The sequence below is a fragment of the Lonchura striata genome, chromosome 11 (assembly GCF_050655825.1).
Source record: "Lonchura striata isolate lonStrDom1 chromosome 11, ASM5065582v1, whole genome shotgun sequence".
NCBI classification, from domain to species: Eukaryota; Metazoa; Chordata; class Aves; order Passeriformes; family Estrildidae; genus Lonchura; species Lonchura striata.
The window spans coordinates 9260783-9281966 of NC_140713.1; the positions used below are offsets into that span (position 1 = coordinate 9260783).

A 21184-nucleotide genomic window follows, 5' to 3' on the forward strand; every position below is an offset into this window, starting at 1 on the left:
TCAGAGCTTTTAGAAACACAACAGAAGTGTTGGAATGTATAAACAACAGAAGATATTGAACAGTATTTTTACATTATACTACATCAGCCAAATAAATGGAATAATAGGGCTTGAGGAACAAGGATATAAATGAAGTTTTGTTAAAAGGGCTTATTTTGGTCTCTGTGTGGTAACTGTCATCACCATGATGTAATTATTTCACAATCCACTTAAAGTTTCCTAAGTTGTATTATTTCATGATCAGCTATGATTTATTTAATTTCTGTTGTATCCATCACTGAATTACCTGAGCACAATCTCCAAACAAGCCAAAAGGTAAAGTAGCAAAAGGCTGCAAGAACTGAGCAGCCAACAGGATAAGCCATACTGGCTTTGCCAAATCTTCTGTGAGTGTTTTCATTTCTTTTCCTCTTTGGTTTAAAATGCAACACATTTTCATTACTTCTCATGATGGCAAGGAACTCTAAACTGCATCTGCTGAAGGGAACTGTGCAGTTCTTTTTAGTGCCTATGATCAGAAAATTGCTTCATTGCTGCTATGATTCATACAGAGCTTCACCAGCAAGAGAAAGCCCCTGGCTAAGATAAATAAAATAATACAATTATCTTAATGCAAATCAACCTTAGGAAATGGAAGTCTCTTTTGTTTTTAAAAAGCCCAAACAAACAAATCTAGCATCCTATACTCTTGGAGATTCCTTTGGAAATATCTTTGTTAATACATTCTACACAGGGATACAGGTGGGAAAAGACACTAAACCAATTTTCCTATTGATAAGAGATGTTGTGGACTATAGGGCATCACAACAGCTTAAATAGGTGTTCTGAACATGTTTTCAAAACATAATTTCTTTCAGATTTCTTTTTGGCACTAGACAAAATTTGGTGACAATAGACTGTAAAAAAACCAATGTTTTAGAAACTCAATGTATTAAAAACTGCCTTGACTATGCATTAAAGCAGCCAGAACATACATCACTATGATTTTCTACTTTAATTTATAACTACTAGAAAAATAAATAATTTAACCTAACAAAAATATTTATAATACTTTATTCTAAAAACATGATTTATGCTTCAGAGAAAATTACTGAGATAAAAATTGCATTCTAACTGAGGATTTGTTTTTGCCATTTATGTGTTACTTCCTTTGAGCAACGGGGTTAACCCTTATTCAGATCTTCTTGTTCCTGTTAAGAATAGAAACTGATACAGAGACACAAGTCCTTCTTGAACACAAACCTCATTGTTCTTCAAAAATGAAGTGGTGTCAAGTACATCAAGAGTATCTAGTGGGGGATATTTCTTTTGCACAATGGTCCACGGGTTGTTTGGTTTACTTTGGTTTGGTTTGGTTTGGTTTCATCTCCACACAGCACCAAACTTTGCATTTAGCTCATCTACTTCAGTTTTTGATCAACCTTCCACTGGGTCTGTGTTTCCAGTAGCAACTTCAAATTCTTCCTTTAACTTCCTCCAGAAGTATGGCAACACTACAGTCAGATTTATCCTGAATGGTTGCTCCACACCATGAAATTCAGGCATGAACCCTCAAAACAGTATCTGATGCTGGCTGAATAAAGGAACCTTATGTTCTGTAAGTAAAAGATCTGAATCGAGAGATAATGTTGCCTGCAACTGCCAGCATTTATCCACAAGTACACTGCTCCATTTCCCTTCCTTTCTGCATTTTAAACATCACTTTCTCAAAGAAGATATATCCCCAGCTTGACCAGCAGGTACAGAAGGTGATGAAAGAACTACTAATTCCTTTTTGCTCAGGTTCTCACCACATGTTCATTAATATTGTCACTGCTTGTCTATACTCATCAAATTGAGTTCTGTGTTTTCACTTTTACAGGTCCAATCACTGGCTGCTGAAGTCAGAGGAAAGCCACCACTGGAATGCTTTTACTGAAGGCTTAAGTGATATGAATGACCATCCTGTAGCCTGTCTCTAGGGTGGCTAAATTTACAGTCAACTGTCAGAATAAATCCTGCTTTTACATCAGTGTATGCTTCTGTACAGCATCATCAAATATTCTTAAAGAAGTGCTCAGGAATTAAATCAAACTAATGGAATCATATTATGCAAAAATACCTGCTATACATTACTTCAGTTGCCACAAGTGACCTGTGCAATTACTGGTTCTACCATACATCATGTTTCTACAAAATGGCCATCCTTCAACATTTTGACTTGCAAACAGTACCCAGTTAAGGTATTTAGGATAAATTACTTTTGGTTCAGGACCAAGGGGTAACAGAGATAGCTTTAAATCAATATGGGGAGGCTTAATCAGAAGACTCACAAACCATTGCAAAACAAGTGCAGTTTGAAGGCCCCGATTCACTTCTTTGGCTGTTGCAGACTGCTGGAGTGATGCGTGTGAGCTATCCCCTAGTCTCTTCATCATTCTGGGTGTCACTTAGTTGCCGTATGCTATGTGCTTTAGTTTCCCCAGTCACTCTCTGCTTCACCATTCATTTGAGTCAGAACTGTAACAACTGTAACACTGCCAGCAGAGTGAATCATTTGGAGACAAGCGCATGTTATTCTTTATTCAGCTGCTGCCCGCCTGGTCATGCATTCAAATGGTCAGATCTAAAGTGACAGAACCTTGTATTCCCCATTGCAGCACTGAATTAGCCAAGTGCAGGGAACAGGGAGGGAATATTCATGGTATTAGCAGGGGAGAAAGGGAGAAAAAAAGGTTCCTCATCTTTAAAACAGTTGGATCTTTCAACATACTGATACTTGGAAAAAAAAGTGAATGGCATCGCTTTAATATGTCACACATAAAATTCCTGATGGTGTTAATGAGCTGGTTTTGAATCTCTGTCAAAACATATCTTAAGGATAACTTAAGTGGTTTCTGAAGCATCAGACTTCACTTTTGAAAAAATATACTTGAACTTCTTGAGGTAATGGACTTAGTGAAGCTTCCCTGAGGCTAGTACTATTTCTCCTTTGCTCCTAACATGTATTTATTTACTGCTTCATTCATGGCAGGCTTAGATGACAAATTCTCAGAAATGGCCTTTTAAAAATACATTATCTAAAAGTTTTCACAGACCACAGAGGGAAAAAAAAAACTAAATTGCAAAGGAATAGGAAAATTCTCTCCATTCCTCCACTATCTCACTTTGTTACTGTTAATGAAAATGTTTTATTCCATTATGTGTTATAGCTAAAATATTTCCAACAGCTTTGGCTTCCTTCAAATACTCGAACACAGAATACATGACTCAAGATGAAATAAATGCACATTGTGAAATTAAGGAGTATTGATGAACTCAGACCACTACAACTCCACAGCCTAAAGAGAGGGAGGTCATAATCCCCAAGAGATGACAGAGAGGTCCTGAAGCTTCTCAGGATCTCAGTTGCTGCCAGCAGGTGTGGCTTGATGGAAGAACTGTACCCACAGGGAGGTCTGCAGGACCACTTGCCATACACACAGCATGCTGCAGTGAATTTTGGAACTCCATGAATATATGCATCATTTTAGGCTGATTTACTCAAACCGTGGGGCCATCCACAAATTGGTATCCATGAAACCACAACTAGTGATCCCCCAAAATCCATGCTCAGCTGCCCCAGGGGAGGCTGCAGACACTGACCCTCATTAACACAGACCCAAGTGGCTGATGTCCAAGCCTCTTTATTAGGGACCCAAACCAGGACAGTCCCAGGGAGTTCCAGTGGATGGGTGCCTTGCAGGATGCCCTGTGCTCATATTAAAGGATTTAGCTCCTCACAGGAGCCAGCAAAGACCAGCACTGATCACCAACTAATGATTGTCATATAAAGGCTTAAAAGTGCTCTACAGCAGTCTCAAGCTTGTGTTTCTTGCTGCAAAGGTGTGTGTCAGTCGTGAGGCAGCTGCCTGCCTGCATGGTTCTTCTGATGCTAAGAGCGCTCACTGAGCTGGGCCGGAGAAGAGCTTCAGGACAAGGAACAGGGCAGGTGTGACTCTGCACACTGGGCTCCCCAGTGAGGATCAAGACCCAGGCATCTCAAATGAAGATTTAATCCACAGTGCCATGAGCTCTGGGGCACAGAGGGTGGCTGGTCCTGTCGGGCAGCCTGGCCTCACACTCAGCTCAGCGGGCTTTGGGCTTTGCACTGGACTGAGGTGACAGTGGGACTGTTCAGCCTGGAGAAGAAGAGACTCAGGGACCGTCAGGGGTGATCTTATCCCTCTTCTACAACTACTTGGAAGGAAGGTGGAGTCAGGTGGGGATCGGGCTCTTCTCCCAGGTAACAACTGACTGCATACTGTAACAACTAACAGGACTTAGTAAAGCTGTACCGGGGAAGTTGAGGCTGGACACTGGGAAGAACTTCTTCACAGAAAGACGATTAGACCTTGGAATGGGCTGCCCGGGGAGATCGTGGAGTCCCCACCCCTGGAGGTGTTTAAGGACTGGACGGGGCTCTCAGTGCGGTGCCGTGGGTGACAAGGTGGGGATGGGTCACGGAGTTGGGCCGCGTGGTCTCGGGGATCCTGTCACCGGGCTGGCTCGCGGCTCCGCGCCGGGGGTGCCGCGGGCGGCGCGGGGGCGGCGCGGGGCGGAGGGCGCTGCGCAGCCGGTGCAGTGCGGCGGGCGGGCCCCGCGGCTCCGCGGCCATTCCGCACGGCGGCGCGGCCTCGCACGGCGGCACCGCGGGAGCCGCCGCAGCCCCGCCATGGCCAAGGAGGGAGCGCAGCGAGCCGAGGAGACGGAGCAGATGATCGACAAGGAGGGCGGCAGGGAGGCGGCCGAGGGCGGCGCGGGCGGCAGCCTGCGCGCCGGGGACGCCAAGGAGATGCGAGCCGTGGTGCTGTCCGCTTTCGGGGGGCTCAACAAGCTCCGCGTGTCCAAGAAAGCCATGCCGGAGCCGCAGGAGGGCGAGCTGAAGATCCGCGTCAAAGCCTGGTCCAGTATCGCCCCTCGCCCTCTCCTTGCCCCGGGGCGCGGGCGGGTGCGGGGTGGCCGCGCTGGGGCCGTGCCCCGCGGCCGCGCATCCCTGCCCGGGGCGCGCCGTACGAGCCCCGCCGCGCCCGGCTCTGGCGCCCATTTCCCCCACCTGTGGCTTCCCCTCGGCGAGCCCCGCTCCCGGCAGCCGCCCCCCCGTCCCTTCCCCGGCGTTTTCGGGATCGCCGGCTCAGCGCTGGGCTCCGGGCCGGGCCGGGCAGCGGGGCTGGTGCGCGCCCGGCAGCAGATGCGGAGGGAAGGAGATTGTCGGTGGTATTTCACGCTGCCGGCTAGGATGAAACGGGGGAAAGTCTGGCCAAGTGCGTTCGGGGTTTGGGTTTCTCTGAGAAATGTGGGTGCCAGATTGTGCGCCTCTTTCCTTTCTGACACACTGGCTGTTGTTTTTCTCCTGGGAATCACTTACTTAAGTCCTTTTTCATCGGAGCTTCTGTGGCAGCGTGGCCAGAGCTTGGGATAATTTCCCAGTGTTAGTCCCTGTGTCCAGGTGACAAGTGGCTACGGTCTGGCAGCATCATCCTGAAACGAGCTTTCCTAGATGGCTTTTCTTCTTCTTCTTTTTTCTTTTCTTTTCTTTCCTTTTTTTTTTTTTTTTTTTTTTTTTAATTCCCCGACAATCGGAAGAGACTGTTCTTTCTAGATTGCTGGTTCTTAGTGCACATGTTCCTTTGTGAAAATAGGATTAATTTTTCTGAGTGACAGAAGCCACATTAGGATCTTACTACACAACTTGATGTTTACCAAAGACTGAATTAATTTTGCCTAGGCAAGGATTTATCTTTTGTTGTCCTTTTCTGCTATGTGAAAACATGGTGCTTCTGAAAGATAAATTCCAAGGTGAAGGCCAAGTTGTTTACTTTAGAAGGAGCTTGTGTTAAAAATTTTACTGGTTTGGTGGAGGGAGCTTGTTTTGAATCATGTATCAGTGGATCTGCTTCAGATTTGGAATATCGTGGTAGGTTAATGTAGCTGAGTGTCTTGACGTGTTCAGATGCTGTACTTTCCATCCTGTTCTTAATGGGGCTCATAAAGTTTGTGACCATTGTGAGTATTCTCCCTACCAAGGTGTTGCCTATGAAAAATAGTGATATCCAGTAATCTGCATGAGTACTAGTAAATAATGGGCTGGGATTTTTTTCATTCAAATTTGGTATTGGTATTTTTTTTTTTCTCTCTACTAGCCACAATGGGAAATGCAAGAAATTCTGTGTTAAGTGAATAGAACTAATGGTTCTTGTTTCCTGAGGGTTTTTTTTTCAGCTGTTGGGTTAACAAAAGTTAACATTCAAAACTAAAAATGTTATTAGCACATGGATATATTCCTCTAAATGTGTCAGGGGCTTACAGCATTTTCCAGTACCTGGATGAATTCCACTTTCATGAAACCAGTAGCTGTGTGCGTATCACAAATAGCAAGCTACCTACACAAGAACACTTGGCTGTAAAATAGAATTGTGCAGCCATAGCTGCAGCTGCTCTCCAGGGCTGCAGTGTCTGTAGAGCTGTGTGAGTTGCACACGTGCTGTTTGACACCAGCAGACCTGCTCAGCTGCTTCACAGGTAACTGCCAGGTTGCACAATGCCCCGTGTGTCTTGGGAGCGTCCCTTGTGCTGGAGGAGCCTGCAGGCTGGAGAGCATCTGCTTGTCATTCCTGACTGGAAATGGCCACAGGGCTGAAATGTCACCAGGTCACCAAAGTGTGCTTCCAGGCAAGGGAAAATCAATTTGCTGATCCTCTTGACCCAAGCCTGTAAATGGAGAGGATTGATTGGGATGATCATGGACTTGGGAGACAGAGTGAGAAAGGGGTGGGCTTTGCCCAGGGCAGTGTGCACATGTTGATGTGGGCAGTGCTGAACACACGCAGGATGGGTTGTTCCAGTCATCAATACTTCTTACAAAACACATATTCTGTTGAATCAGTTTTGTAGTTGACCATCACTAGAGATTATTATTATTATTTGACTCAACAAAGTGATGGAGAAAAATAAGCTTTATTTTACAAAGGATATGCACATGCTTGATAAATAGTGTACACCAGTGTGGTAACCCTGTGGATAAAACCAATTGAATCACATGTTTAGACCCCTTAAGTTGTATGCATACACTTCATAGCATGGTACTAGAGATGGAGGAGATGTTGCTATTAGCACTAAGCCAGATGAATAATTCTTTTGAAGGTCTGGAATATCAGTGATCCAATTGAAAATGTGTCAGCTGAGATGAGTCATGTGTTAGGCTCATTCAGTGACTAAGAAATGGAACAGCCATCGATGTCCAAGCTGACTCACAGCTCGTGCATATTTCTTGAAATAATTTTTGATTGATAATGATGAAGCAGTTGAAACTCCTGTGTTTGTTTGTATTGTAATTTGCAGGCAGCAGAATGTTGGGATACAGACTGTTTAAAAGATGAGACAAGTAGCTGGAATGAATGGAAGCCATATTTCAGACACGTTGTGTGAATAAGCAATAGTGTCCTATAATTACCTCCCTCTGATGTTCTTTTTTCTCTTATAAGTATTTTTTCCTTGTGCTGCTGTACATGTGCATTATGAGGAATGAGGCAGAAGTGACCCTTCTGGCTTTCTGATTATGAGATAAAGGCACTTTAAAAAAACTGGAGCAGATAAATCCTAACTCTAAGAGAGTAGTGGAAGAGAATCAGTGTTGCTCCTTAAGGTTGTCTTGTTTATATGGTGTTGGTTTCTGCATAAAAAGGATGATAACTTTAAACCTTTCCTTTATGTATAGATATGGTTGGCTTTGTTGTATTTTTTTTTTTTTTTTTTTTAATTTTAAGATTGGGCAGCTTGCTGGCTGTGGTTAAGAGGAAGGATTTTAAGAATGCAAAACTCAGGGTCCTCTTGTTTGCTCTGTGGCAATTTATTAATTTCAGTAATTCATTTTAGTGGATGTTTACAGTGAGATAAGAAAGATCAAAAGCAGCACCTCTTCAAAACAACATGTCATGGAGTGGTCTTCATGATTTGGGATTTTGCCGTGGAAGGTACTGGGCATCCTTGAGTGTGTGGGATGGAACAAGGAGAACCTAATTAAGTGTTGCCACACCTAAGAAAAGGGAAATAAAAATGCAGCAAAACTAAACCACAAGTATAGCAAATAATATTCAAGGCCCTCAAAAGGATCTGGTGTTAAGGTAGAGCATTGCAGACTGAGAAAGTCAGATTCAGATTCAAGGATAATTCCATATTTGATAAAGTCTGCCTGCAGTAATGCACAGTTTGTGCAGGTCACAGAGACATCCCTGCTCTGTCACAGGGAGGTTCTGGCAGAACCCCTATGTCAATGTACTGATCTTGGTAATTCATACCCTTCCCTATCTTCATTTGCATCCAGACCTGGATTTAGGATTAAAAACAAGCTGTGTACTGTTAGTCACTGGATTGCTTTGTATTTACACTTCTCCCTCTGCATCTGCCCTTACTTAAAGTTCAGGAGTCCCTTTCTCTGGCTGCTCACCAGAACAGGTGATCCTGGTTTGCACTGGTACAAGAAATAAATTGTGCTTAATCTCTATAAATCTACCACTCTTCATGAGACATATTTTCTTGTGATGCTCTATGCAGTCAAACCTTTCCTGAGTGTGCTGCTGATTGAATCCCAGTGAAAGAGCTGGGTATCTTCAGTGAAGTTACAAAACTTGCCATCCATCTTTAGGCCCTCTTGGCTATTCAAAGGAAAGAAAAAAAAAGCTGAGTTGACCAATACACTATAATCATGCTTTCTGACCTACTGATCTTCAAATTTCTCAGGTAAGATAAAACTTCTGTCCTTTCTTCAATGTGGAGAATAGGAATCTATGAGAGTAGCAGGGATGCCACAACATGTAAGAATAAGGGAGATGAAAGTGAATGAAGAAGAAACTCTCTATAAAGTGACTAGAAATTATTAGAAAGCCTGGTCAACTCTCCATAGTTCAACTAGTAATTAAAATAATAAGAACATGTGACTTGATTATTGTTTACCTTGTGTAGCATTTTTTCTTCCCTTATCACACCTGTTCTAGTGTGAGGTCCTGTAAGTTCAATGTAATAGAGATAAATTCCCGGTATAATTTTGCTGCTCTTTTTCCCCCTTTGGGGAAAAAACAGATGAAAAAGAAATGGCACTAGGACAGAACTCAACTGCCAGTATTATGTCATTAGATGTAGAGCTGAACATGTGCCTTTTCAAAACCTGTCTGACAATTTACTTCATGAGAAGGAGTCTATTTGTGATCATTGTCAGTAGCAAAGAGCAATGGCTTTTGCATATCCACCTATCCCCTTCTTGCCTGCTTGTTATGACACCACGGGGTATGTTCCTGCCCAGGTTCCCTCATCACAGTCCTGCCTCCAGCTGCCTTTTCTTGCAGGAATGTAGGGAAAAGTTAACTTTGCATAAAATGCTTTCAGTGTGGAAAGATGCATTTAAAAGACCATTGCTGAAGTTAATGTACACAGGCAGAGGTTGCCACCATCAGTGCTGTGAGACTTCTGGGTTTGTGGTTTGTTTTGGAATTTTTGTCTGTTTGTTTGGTCCTCTTCTCCAAACAATGGCTGCCTTGCAGGCATTTTGCTATTTGGAATTTCTCTTTCATATCAGCATCGCAGTGGCGATGTAGGAGGTGGTCTTACCCACTGGATAAGCAGTGACTTTTCCAAAATAATTTCAAATTTGCCAGCTTAACTGTGTGAAAACTCCTCTTAACCTTCCATATGGTTGATATTATAAGCTTTGTGTATGAGTATGGTAAAAGTTGTGGGTTCAGGTTGCTCTTAAACCCTCCACCACAATTATGCATGCTTATATTTGGTGGGATTTCCTTCCCCCTCCCCAGTGACCTACATCCCATGAATGCCATGCTGTCGTTGTGCTAGGGCTGGGTGTCTGTTCTGTCTATTAATTTGTTGGGTCTGTTCAGTCTGTCTGTGTCTTGATTAGTATCTGACTAAAGCTGCATCTGATAAATCCTTTGCCCATCAGTAATGTGATGCATCCAGGCAGTTGCTGGTATCACGTGTGTGAGTAGCACTGGCTGTGTGCTTGGCTAACTGTAAAAACAGGGCTGTGTTTTGGAACAATGGATTAATGCTGAAGTGTATTTCAACTAGTTAGGAGTTTTAAAGTTTTAACTATGTCATTAAGGCCAGTAATCAATATATGCACATAGTAGATAAGCGGTGCCTGGTTTTTTTTTTTTGTTTGTTTGTTTTTTTTTTTTTTTTTTTGTTGTTTTTTTGGTTTTTTTTTGTGGCTGCCTAGAAAACCACAAAATTTTCCTTAATAAAATTGCATACAAAAGAAAATGCAAAAATGCTTTAGGATTTTTGCAAAGCTGAGGCTGCAGGGAAAGACCTGTATTTTTTTTCTGAGCATCAAACATGACGACTTCAAAGATCTTAATAAATTTTGAAAAAACATACAAACATGATCCAGGAAGGAGCAGTTTTAAAACAAAAGACTAGGACTCCTGCGTCAGACAAACACAAGATGCATTCCTGGGGTCACATCCAAGGTTAGGAGAGTTAGATCATGTAGCTGCTAGCCCAAAATAACTATAATGTGTGAGGCTTGGGGTTTTCTTCTTAAATGGACCTGGCTTTACTTGCCAGCTAGTAATGCATTTGTAGCAATCACAGCGTTTTCTCTGTCTTGAATTCTGAAATGCCCTGTGTGACTGCTGAGCACTCTGGGGCTGCTGGCAGCTGTGGTGACCTGGCACGTGCACCCTGTGCCCAAGGCTCAGCATCCCAAGAGTGGGAATGTCTGCTGGGTCCCATGGGCCTGCAGAGCCCAGCTTTTTAATGCTGCCCTGGAGTTTCCTGACTGTCCCATTGCTCGGGTCAAGTTTTCCTTCTCTACTTTGATCTGTGGTAATAGTCTTGATTTTATTTTTTTCCTGTGTTTTGCAGTGGTTTGAACTTCATTGATTTGATGGTGCGACAGGGGAATATTGACAACCCTCCTAAGACTCCACTTGTTCCTGGCTTTGAATGTTCTGGAATTGTAGAAGCTCTTGGAGACAGCGTGAAAGGATTTGAGGTAATTTTTTTTATTTTCTAAGTGAGAGTTATAAGTGTCATATAAATAATCACCATTTCTAATCCCTTCTGCTCTGCCAGTGACAGCAGCCTTCACCACCCTGTTGAGAATTGAAAGGTCAATTTTTCCTTGCTGCTTCCCAAGCGTGAGAATGACCTCTTGAATTAGTTTCTGAATCCACCACTGTCATCTCCTTCAAATCCTTCCTGAAAGTCACTTGTGCCATGTGCACATCCTGATGGCTAAATAGGAACTGGAAAGCATAAGTGATGTACTTTAACAAAATGAAAGAAATTAAGTTAACTTGTTAAGTTTCCTTTCTTGGCCGTGTTTCCTGTCATCACTGCTGTTTTACTCAAAGCCCAGGTGCAACTGGTTCTGGTTCTAGCTTTTGATCTTGAGTTAACAGAGTCCTCTTTACAGTAAGCTTTGCTTCTTAAAACTGTGTGCATTAATGAGGTGCAGATTAAATTAGAATTATGATTCTGGATATAGGACTTAGTCTGATTGCTAAAATAGGAAAAATATCTATTTCACCTGACAGGTTGTGATAAATCTCAAATAGTTGATGTATATAATATAGCTTTCATAAATGGTTATGGACTCTTTGGTATCTCTTATGGCATATAAGCAGCATTTTGTCCTGCCTCCTATTGCCTCATATTCTACCATTGATATTATACATCTATATTCACTGCAAACTTGTATTTTATTGCCTAAGTAGGTTGAAAATTTTGGAAATAAATCCTGAGTTAATACATTTCAATCCTATCTTAGTTATTTGCAAAGTCAGTCATGTCAAAAGCTGATCAAATTTTCTGAATTCCTATTATATCTGGATCTTAAGAAGATATAAGTATTTTTATATAAAGACAAAATTTTTCTTTTCTCAAACAGCTAAAATTTGTCAGTTGGATGAAGATAATGGCCAGTTTAGTTTCAACTATGGTTTCAGTGATGAGATCTTCGTAGGGAATTTGTCTCTGTCCCATTCCTGAACTTCCATCTCTGCCTTGAAACAAGTTGTAACCTTTCAATATATTTTGTTGCAAACAACTGAATGATAATTTTGCCCTTTGAAAACCTTTGCTGCTTCAGTAGTTCTGCTCTAGCATCTGTACTTCATAGCTGTGCTCCATATTGAACAATGTTCTCTGAAAGGAGTCTAAAAAGCCTCTGCTCCAGATCAGCACTCTCATTTTTAAAGTTCTTGCTATTTTTAAAGGGCATCATGAGGCTACAGCATATGGTGCTTGTTTGAATAACACTGCACCTGACTGAATATACTGTATCTCTTTATAAAGTGACATCTTTGTTCTGACTGTGGAGCACATTTGTGCACTGCTGTACTCCCTGTAACCAAAACAAGCTGTAGTATTTTATTTTTTACACACAGCCTTCACAGCCATGGTGTGTTTGAGTGATCTAGAAAAGGGTCCACACTCAGAGTGACAGCTGTACATGGGTCTGAATCCATCAGCAGGAGAACATGCCATGAGGAAGATGGAAGAGTTCTGTTGGTTTCCTTATGGAATTCTTGCACAGAGTAGGGGCACAGCAGATATTTGGTGTCTCCTTGGCATATGTTGTTACCTCTGTCCACAGTAATGGCAGAGATTGCACCCTGCATCTCCTGACCTCCTTTCCCTGGGTAGATCTCTTCAGTTCCAGCCCTTCTAAAATAGGTGTAGAGCCTATTCCTTCTCCCATTAAAAGAAAAAGCTGCTTTCTGATGATGACAGCTGTATCAGGCCTGATCTCTCTCTAGTTTTAGGGAAGATTCTCAAGAAATGAGGTCTAATCTGACTAGGCTCTGAATAGTGTCTGTGGTAAAATGTGGTATTTAATGTTACCAAGAAGTGCCTTGCGAATCACCAAGAGGGACTTTTCTGCATTCTTTTTGGTAATCATTTATGATTTATTGCAAGGATATAGGGCATATTAACATCTGTACTAATTAATCCTAGCAGACTTTCTATTTTAGATGCTTCTCTAAGAGAAAAGGGAACCACAGAGTGATTACCAGTGAGGCATTGTTAATTTGAATGTTTTTCAAAAGGAGGAGGCATTTCAGTGAAATTGGAATGACAGCTCTATTTCAGCATTCTCATTCTAGAAGAGGCAACCCTTCAGAACTGTCAGCAGCACCTTAGCTTCAAGCAAACCTGCAATATCCCAAAGCAAAAGTGATGACTCAGGAGACCAAAATGTGCTTCTGCTGTAAACGTTTGCCTGAAGGCAAAAGTGTTGTGCTTTACTCCATACTTGCAGTTCCTAAAGCATTAGAGAGTATTTGTAGAATGTAAGAGAGCATCAGGCAGATAAGCAAAGTTATTTTAGAGGGACAGCTTCTGTTAGTTTCAGTTAAAACATGAAGGCCTGGAGTTTGATGCTATTCCTGTATTATCCTGGGGCTCCATTGCAGAGCTCCTTTCATGGTTCAGGCTGTTGTTTTGGTTGGTGTATTCTAGAAAGGCAGAGTGTCTAAGGCAAGATAAAAGATGCCATGGGGTTGCTGGTGGTGAGGAATTATTGAGTTTGTAAGAGTTGTACCTGTGAAGATTTTAATACACACTGGCCAAATACTTGCTCAGTGTGGCTGTCCCTTGTAGACCCCTTGTAGATGCAGCAGCCCAGCTTCTGCTTTAAGGTGAGTGTTGTTTTCCAAGCCTGTTGTGCCTTGTTGTTACTCTTGTCCATCTGAGAAGGGTCAGTATCTCTGATTTAAAAACCTGAAGCTACCATGAAAACCATATCCAAACAGTTGAGCTTGATGTGCCTGGACCTCTGAAGGGTTCCTAGGAGCAGCCAACTGTATCTAATATTTGCAGAAAGCCTTTTTTTCTCCATAGTGAATTGTGCTTTCACTACCATATATTTTCAGAAGAAACTCAGCAGAGAAATGTTGCACTGAAAGATAATATTTCATTGCTCCTTTAAATCTTGCCAAATTCACTTTGTAGATTTAACAGTACCTTAAAATCCAAAGGTATATTTTTGATGTTAAAGGTGGCTTATTTGAAGTCGTAGAACTAAATTCTGCTCTGACACATGACTGTGGAGATTACAATCATGGATATATCTTGGTAGAATCAGTTAATAAGATGATAAGAATAGAGAGTGGGTACAAATGGTGTTATCTTCTGAATGTGAGCTTTTGCAGCCCTTTCATGTGCTCCGTCTACCAGATCATAAGCCCTTCCCTTATCAATCCACAGAGAGGAAAAGCAGTTCTAAATTAGTGTGAGGACTAAGAAAACAACGTGAAAATTATCCTGGGTATAATTTTCATTATTCCATGCTTCTCATTAATATAATTACAACCTTTCCCCCTCATCTCTTTCTCTTGAGCAAAATTTCTGGTTATTGCTAAGAATGCTGTTTTTGTTGTTTACGTTTACATTTGTTGTTTGGAAGCTGTGTTAGCAAAAGATAATCTGTATTAGTGATGATAGAAAACTGCTCTATCAGAGAAGAGTGGAGGGAAAAAAAAAAAGGAAGAGATGGCTTTAACTTTTTTGGGTTTTTTTTGTTAACATTAGAAATGGTAAAAGCCCAAAGCTGAACAGCTTAATTGCTATTTTTCCAAAGATGTGGAGCACTATTTTCCTCATAGTCAGCCAGTGACCCACACCTTGAACAGGAGATTTGCAGGTCTCACAGGTTGCTCTTTACAGTCTCAACTGCAGTCAGATCCTCAGTGTTGTTTTCTTCCTTGTTTGTAGATTGGAGACAGAGTCATGGCTTTTGTAAACTACAATGCCTGGGCTGAAGTTGTGTGTACCCCAGTAGAATTTGTCTACAGGATCCCAGATGACATGAATTTTTCCGAAGCTGCTGCCTTTCCCATGAACTTTGTAACTGCCTACATGATGCTCTTTGAGGTTGCTAACCTGAGAGAAGGCATGTCTGTGCTGGTTCACTCAGCAGGAGGTGGGGTGGTAAGTTGGAACTTTATTCCTTTCCTGAGACTGAGTGACTGAAAGTCTGATGCGTCTTAATTCCTGAAATGAGCCAGAATCTGCAGTTTGGTGTGATACTCCTCTGTGTGAGGGGTTGCACTGGGAGGAACTGCATCTGTTTTACCATCAAAATGCTGATGTCAATGGTTGTCAGGAGCTTTTGGTGAAATAAAAATGCTCTAGACTCTGTGAAAAAATCTCATGGAAAAACCCATCATTGATTGTCAGCAGATCAACTGTTGTCTCAAATACTGCACTCCTGAACTTACACATGTTGTACTTCTATGTTAAAGAAGGGTGTAGTGAAAGCAATAAATAATCTCCCTGCAAAAGGTATTTGTACGTAACCATAATCCTCTTTATAGTAAATGTCCCTCTCAGAATACTCCTGCACATATAAGGTGTGTGTGTGTGGTGCTTTCACTGTGAAAGATTTTCTTTTCCCCTTTTTGTAGAGGGATTGAAAGCAGTGAAAAATTCTCACATGAGCCCTGAGGAAAAGGTACAAATTTGAAATTGTAGCCAGTGGTGGCTGCTGCATGTTGTAGTTTGGATCATTCCTAAGGAGGCATTGGGTGGCATGGGCAAAGATTGAATTTGTGGGAATACCAGGCCACACAGTGAAATAAAGAGGCAGCATTTTGTGTCTTCAGTTCCTTGAAGTATCTTTCAGGAAAATCTCAATCTTTTGAAAAGTATTAAAGTTTTGTGCAAAATACTGCGATACTGACTGGGGAGTTTGTTTACATTTGAAATTATGCAATCCTTTTTCATAAGACAGATTTTATGAGCTGAGACCATTAGCAGATAGCAGCCTTTGAAACTGGAGTACCTTTTCTGTGTTCTTGTTATGCCTTATTTATGCTAAATTAATGTTCTGTTTTCTGCTGAGGTCTGGTGGGCAGCCCCAAACACTGTCCTTAGTTTTGCACCCTTAGCCCTTCTTTCAGGTTCTCATATAAATGAAGGCTGTAATCAAAGGAATAAATTCATGAGTTCCCTGTACAAGGTATTTTTAGCCAACCATAATCCCACTGGCAGTGAAGGGTCAGTCCTGTTGGAATACTGGTGTAAATGAATGGAATTTATAATCGTATTATGCTCCAGCACAGTGCGGCCCAGAGTGTTATGGCTGACTATTGTTCTGTAGTGTTAAATCTCTTCCTGTGGAATTCAGGGCTTCTAAAGCAACATGAGGCCACACATTCAGGGGAATATTCTACAGGAATCAAAGTCTCAGTTGTAGCTCTATTTGCCCACCTGGCACTGTTCAGACCCTGTGTAGGCTGAGCATACAGAATTAGCCCCAGAGCAATCCAATCCCTGCACATACCTGTGTATCTAGAGAAGTTGAACCCCTCTTCCTTTTTCAGATTCCTGTATTTCTTTCTTTTTCTGATCTCACTCACTTCTGTTATTTCCTCCTTCTTTTCTTGAAGGACTGGTAATGCTCTGTTAATGTCAGTTCTCACATCTCTTCTGCTCTAGTGCCCAGCCTCTGTGCTGGGTGTTCCTGGAAGGAAGCTGCTGGCTTCCTCTCTCATCCCAGCTGTTCAATGGGCAGCTTTTGGCTGCCCTCTGCTGTGACTGTTCAAAACCTTCTCTGAGAGAAGCTAAAGGAAGGATGGGTCCTGCTTGGCTGCCAGGAGAAGGAGGAGAAATCAGATCCATCACTTGCTAAGTAGTTAAATAAAGCAGAGTTTCCAAAGGGAAGGCCAGCCATGCAGGGATGGAGGGCTGTGCAGGATCCAAGAGAACTGTAAGTAAGAGGGAGACAGGGCTGGCCAGCCTGCAAGCCAGGATGCTGATCACTGTCCCAGGGGAGAGGGCCTCACACAGCCCCTTGGTTCCTGTAAGGGAAGAGCATGGAGAGCAAGAATTGGAAAATTTCCCATTGCTTGATAGGTTTTCCAGGTAATACATTATTCTGAAGATGAGTGGATTTTTTTTCTTTCTGCTAAACAGACATAAAGATTTCAGAGGGGTCTGTGTTACTCCAATAATCTCTGTTAATCCTTTGAAAAATCTGACAGTTTCAGATTGAACACATCATTCTCACAAAGGTCTTTGTTAATGAACAGAAAACTGGCACTGAAGCTGCTATAGAAAGGGTTATCTTTGTGCTGTTGCTTTAATAGATAGAATGCCCTTCCCTACTTTCAGCAAGTGGGAAATCTGTCCAGTTTGTTTCTAAATGTCAGAGAAATTCCAGAACACTTTAATGAGACAATAGGCTCCATGTGGGACTAGAAGTTTCTATTTGTTCATTTCTCATTATGCAAGATCATTATTTTAGCTGCTTCAGGCAGTTTATGAAAAAGAACTTGTTGCTGCAAAAATGTTTATTAGGTTCTTTGTTCTGGCTACTCAGTCTTCTTTAGGAGGATATTGCAGCTTTTTCAATAAGTGGAGACGGGGAAAATTCTCTAGGGCCTTTACTCTTGTGTATTATCTTAATTTATTCATGTGGCCTTCTTTTGTTGATAGATACTTTCGGTAGGGAGGTAACTATAGCAGTCGTCTTCCCATCTGTGCCTGGACTGTGATTAGTAGGTTTAATGTCTGACAGGATGCTTTAGATAAGTCAGTTTATTCATTCCAGAAGTTCCAGGAGACATCAGAAGATTAGGGAGAGAAAAAAGGAAACATACCAAGATAACTTGTCTTGAAAAGGTCTCACACACCTGTCTCTGTGTTACAGACTTGAATCAGGCTCCATGTACCAAACGAGTGCCTTCCCTGGCACCCACTCCCTGGAGAGGTCAGGGCATTGTGCCAGCTTCCCTGGTCATGCAAGGAGATGTGGCCACTTGTAGGGAGGCACCTGGACCAGGGGACAAGAGGACACCCACAAACTCTGCTTCTGACCCTTGGGATATTGCACCCTTCCCTCAGAGGAGGAGGAGCTGCAGTGCTTAGAAGGGGGATTGAAGGGAGAGATGATACTTGGTTTTCACAGAGCCAGCTTGTTGATTTTGAGTGCTTGGAAAAGGGTCTGCTTTGGCTTTCCTGTCTTTTTTTTCCTCCTGGGGATGGGGGCAGTTAGGAGAGAGCAACTCTCAGCTCTCACCCTGGGCAGGGAAGGAGGCTGAAGATATTTCAGGAGCCTTCTCAGAAAGCACAGAACAGGCTCACAGTTGCATTGCATGATTCCCTCAGGCTCTGACAAGAGATGAACACTCCTGAAGTCCTGCTGCTGACTAAGATCTAACAGAGTTGCCATTTGCTCCCCTTTCTGGCCTCTGCTTGGCAGGACGCTTAGAACTTCTGATTAAATGTTAAATTGGGTAGCAGGGCAGTTCAGTAATTAACAAAAAATAGAATTGTCTAATACAAATACAGTTTAAATGCTTGAAGCTACAGAAATGTTCAAGTGCCCTTCTGAACTGATTGCTAAATCAGGGAGAAAACCAGCTAACACTAAACATCATAAATAGGCATTAATGCTCAAAATAATGACTTTGGAAGAACATATGGCTTACTGTAGGACATATATTGGTCTATCTTAACTGTAAAACACTGCAATTTATGTTTGAAATGACCGTAAGACAGTGGAAGAGTAGCTCCCTTCACAAATAACACTCCCACATCTCTTTAAAGTGAAGCAAAGTGACGACTGAAGAAAATACCCCAAGAAAAATGAGCAGAAGTGTGCACCCTGCTGGGACTGGTCTGCTCTAAGAGGGAATTAGTTCTTTAAAACAAAGAGTCTAAGTCAGTGCATTCAGTGCAAGTCACAGCACAGGCTTGTATGAGATTATAAAGTTTTGCTCACAATTATTAATGTAAACAGTTGAATTAGTATAAATACAGGACTATTGTAGTAAACAAAAATTGAAAAAAGCATTATGGTTTTCTCCTTGAGGTTCAATAAATCCAGTCTGTGATATCTACCTGGAAAATTAATTCCTACAGGGCTTTATATTTGTGAGAGAGAGCCATTATGTCCATTTGCTTGTTTGTTTGTTCTTCATGTACTTCCTATTCTGAATATTTAGAGCACAAACCTTTGGTTTTTTACCAAGATTTTGTAAACACCAGTCTCATCACTTAACTCCTCAGACTCCAGACAGAATTATCAGCCAATTCTTCAGCATTTTGATCTTGTAGATACTAAAAATAAGCCGCCTTCCATGCAGGAGCATTGATTGCTTCTCCTGAAGCTGTTGTCTGACCTTCCCTTTCAGGCTCAGCAGCAAAGGAATTGCAAGCAGAGTAAGTTACAGATGCAGTTCTCATGTTTGAATTGAAGGGTAAATCTGACTTGGCAACAGATTTAGGCCATCCTGGCAGGATTTGTTACTGCTTGGCAGGAGACCTCTTTTTTATTGTGTCTCCCCTGCATACATTGCAAATATTTGAGGATGTGTTCCCAGCTGAATCACTGAAGTGGTGATATTTTATCTGACAAAGAACTGGCATTTCATAGTGAATCTAGTCACCTGCTGCCACAAACAGCATATAGGAACCCTTTCAAAAGAATGGGTTTCTTCCTAAAAAAATACCTAAATGTTTATCTATTCAGATTCTCTCCCTCTGTCTTACCAGTGAAGAGCTTTTCAAGACTTTATTCATGGCCAGTAAATGTATTTTTGTTCTTCTACATTTAATGTATCTTTTATTTAATAGTATTATCCATTAATTAATATTAGGTCTTGGATCACTTCTTTTTGATCTTTTTGGTAGGATATATATGTTTACACCTACAACAAGCTCAGCATCAAATCTCTCCTTGGACTGTATTTTTCAGGCTGAAGGCAGGTTTGTTTGCTCATACCTTGTTTTTCTAAGGTTAGATATTTGTTTCCTGGGTCATCCTCCAGGCAGGTCCTACTCCAGGCAGATGTGGATGTGTTTCCTGAGCTCTGAGTTGGTTGGGAGTAAGATGGTAGGAAAGCCAGATCCTGTTAGAACATATCTCAGAGCATTCCTGATCCTTTTAAATACATTCCTGATCCTTTTGAATACTGTATGAGTAGGCTGCACTTAGCAGGGAGGAGGACATGAAACAGCACTCCTGTGTTTAAGTCAGAACTCCTTAAATGTGAGTAATTAGAACTGACTCTTTTCCTGTGCTGGTCCTGGCCACCACACTGTGCATTAATCCACATATATCCAGCCCACTTTGCTGACACCTTCACCTGGTACCAGGGCTGCACTTGCTATTTTCACATTAGCAGTTCATAGCTCGTCTGCATTTGATGAAGTCCTTTCCTCTTGTTTCATCTCCAGCAGGCAGGGAAGGGGATAAAGCAGCTCCCACGCTGTGTCACCAAGTCTGGGCTGCTGTAAGTGCCCAGCTGTAGAAGGCAGGCAGGGCACTGGATGCTGGTAAATGCTTCTGAAGCAATGGATGTGTTCCCTCAACAGCACAGGGAGTCCTGGTGCCACGGCCCAGCCCATTTCCAGACGCTGCCTCAGAGCACAATCTGCTCATCAAACACAAAAGCCCAGCGAGCCATGCACAGAAAGCAATTTCCCTGGCCAAAGCAAGCTGCAGCCTTTGAAGGCCCTTTCTTTTTGCCTCTCTCAGCCCTGCACTCCCCAGAGGACATGTCCTGTCCCAGGTCACCTGCAGAGCCAGGTCCCCAGCAGTGCTCAGCTCTCCCCTGGCTGTTCTGCCTTTCCAGGTGCAGTTTGTTTCCCCTGGCAGAGTTCTGCTTGGGCAGCTCCACTGAGCTGCAGTGGATTTGTGCCACATGGAGATTCAGCCCTGAGTTCTTGATGCAGCTCAGCTGCACGATTTTGCAGGGGTAGGAAAAAGGGTAGGAAAAACACAGCCTGCTAATTGTTGCAGAAAATGTTTTGAGGGTGAGAGAGATCATTATCCCAGGGTCACCCTCCCTCTCCCTCCACTCCAAAACTCATTTGTGGTGCGCTGAGAGTAGCAGATGCTTCCTTATGCTTGTCCAATAATCACATTTTAGTTTGTCCACTCTGCAATGTTCACCCAGTGTTTGGTTTCCAATTTCCTCTGCTGTAATTGGGAAATGACACCTTCAGGAGATTAAATGTTGTGTATCAGACTTCACCTAACACCAGAGAAGAGTTCTGGAGATCAGTCGATGATTCCCCTTGCAGTTTTCTTGTTGTATTTGAGCACTTCACAGCACCTTCAGGTATGCTTAGGTGGAATCAAAGTATTTTGCAACTTGGATTCTTCTCACATCCAGTTCCAGACAAGTATTTTGTG

General features: G+C 42.3%; 1 protein-coding gene across 1 annotated transcript in view; it reads left to right on the top strand.

Moving 5' to 3' along the window:
* Positions 1-4590: 4590 nt before the first annotated feature.
* Positions 4591-21184, top strand: part of VAT1L (vesicle amine transport 1 like) — a 55128-nt gene continuing 38534 nt past the window's right edge. Inside the window, exons 1-3 of the mRNA XM_021540960.4 lie at positions 4591-4923; positions 10900-11029; positions 14755-14970. Coding sequence (XP_021396635.1) covers positions 4694-4923; positions 10900-11029; positions 14755-14970 — 576 coding nt within the window. The 5' untranslated portion in view covers positions 4591-4693. The remainder of the gene's footprint in view (positions 4924-10899; positions 11030-14754; positions 14971-21184) is intronic.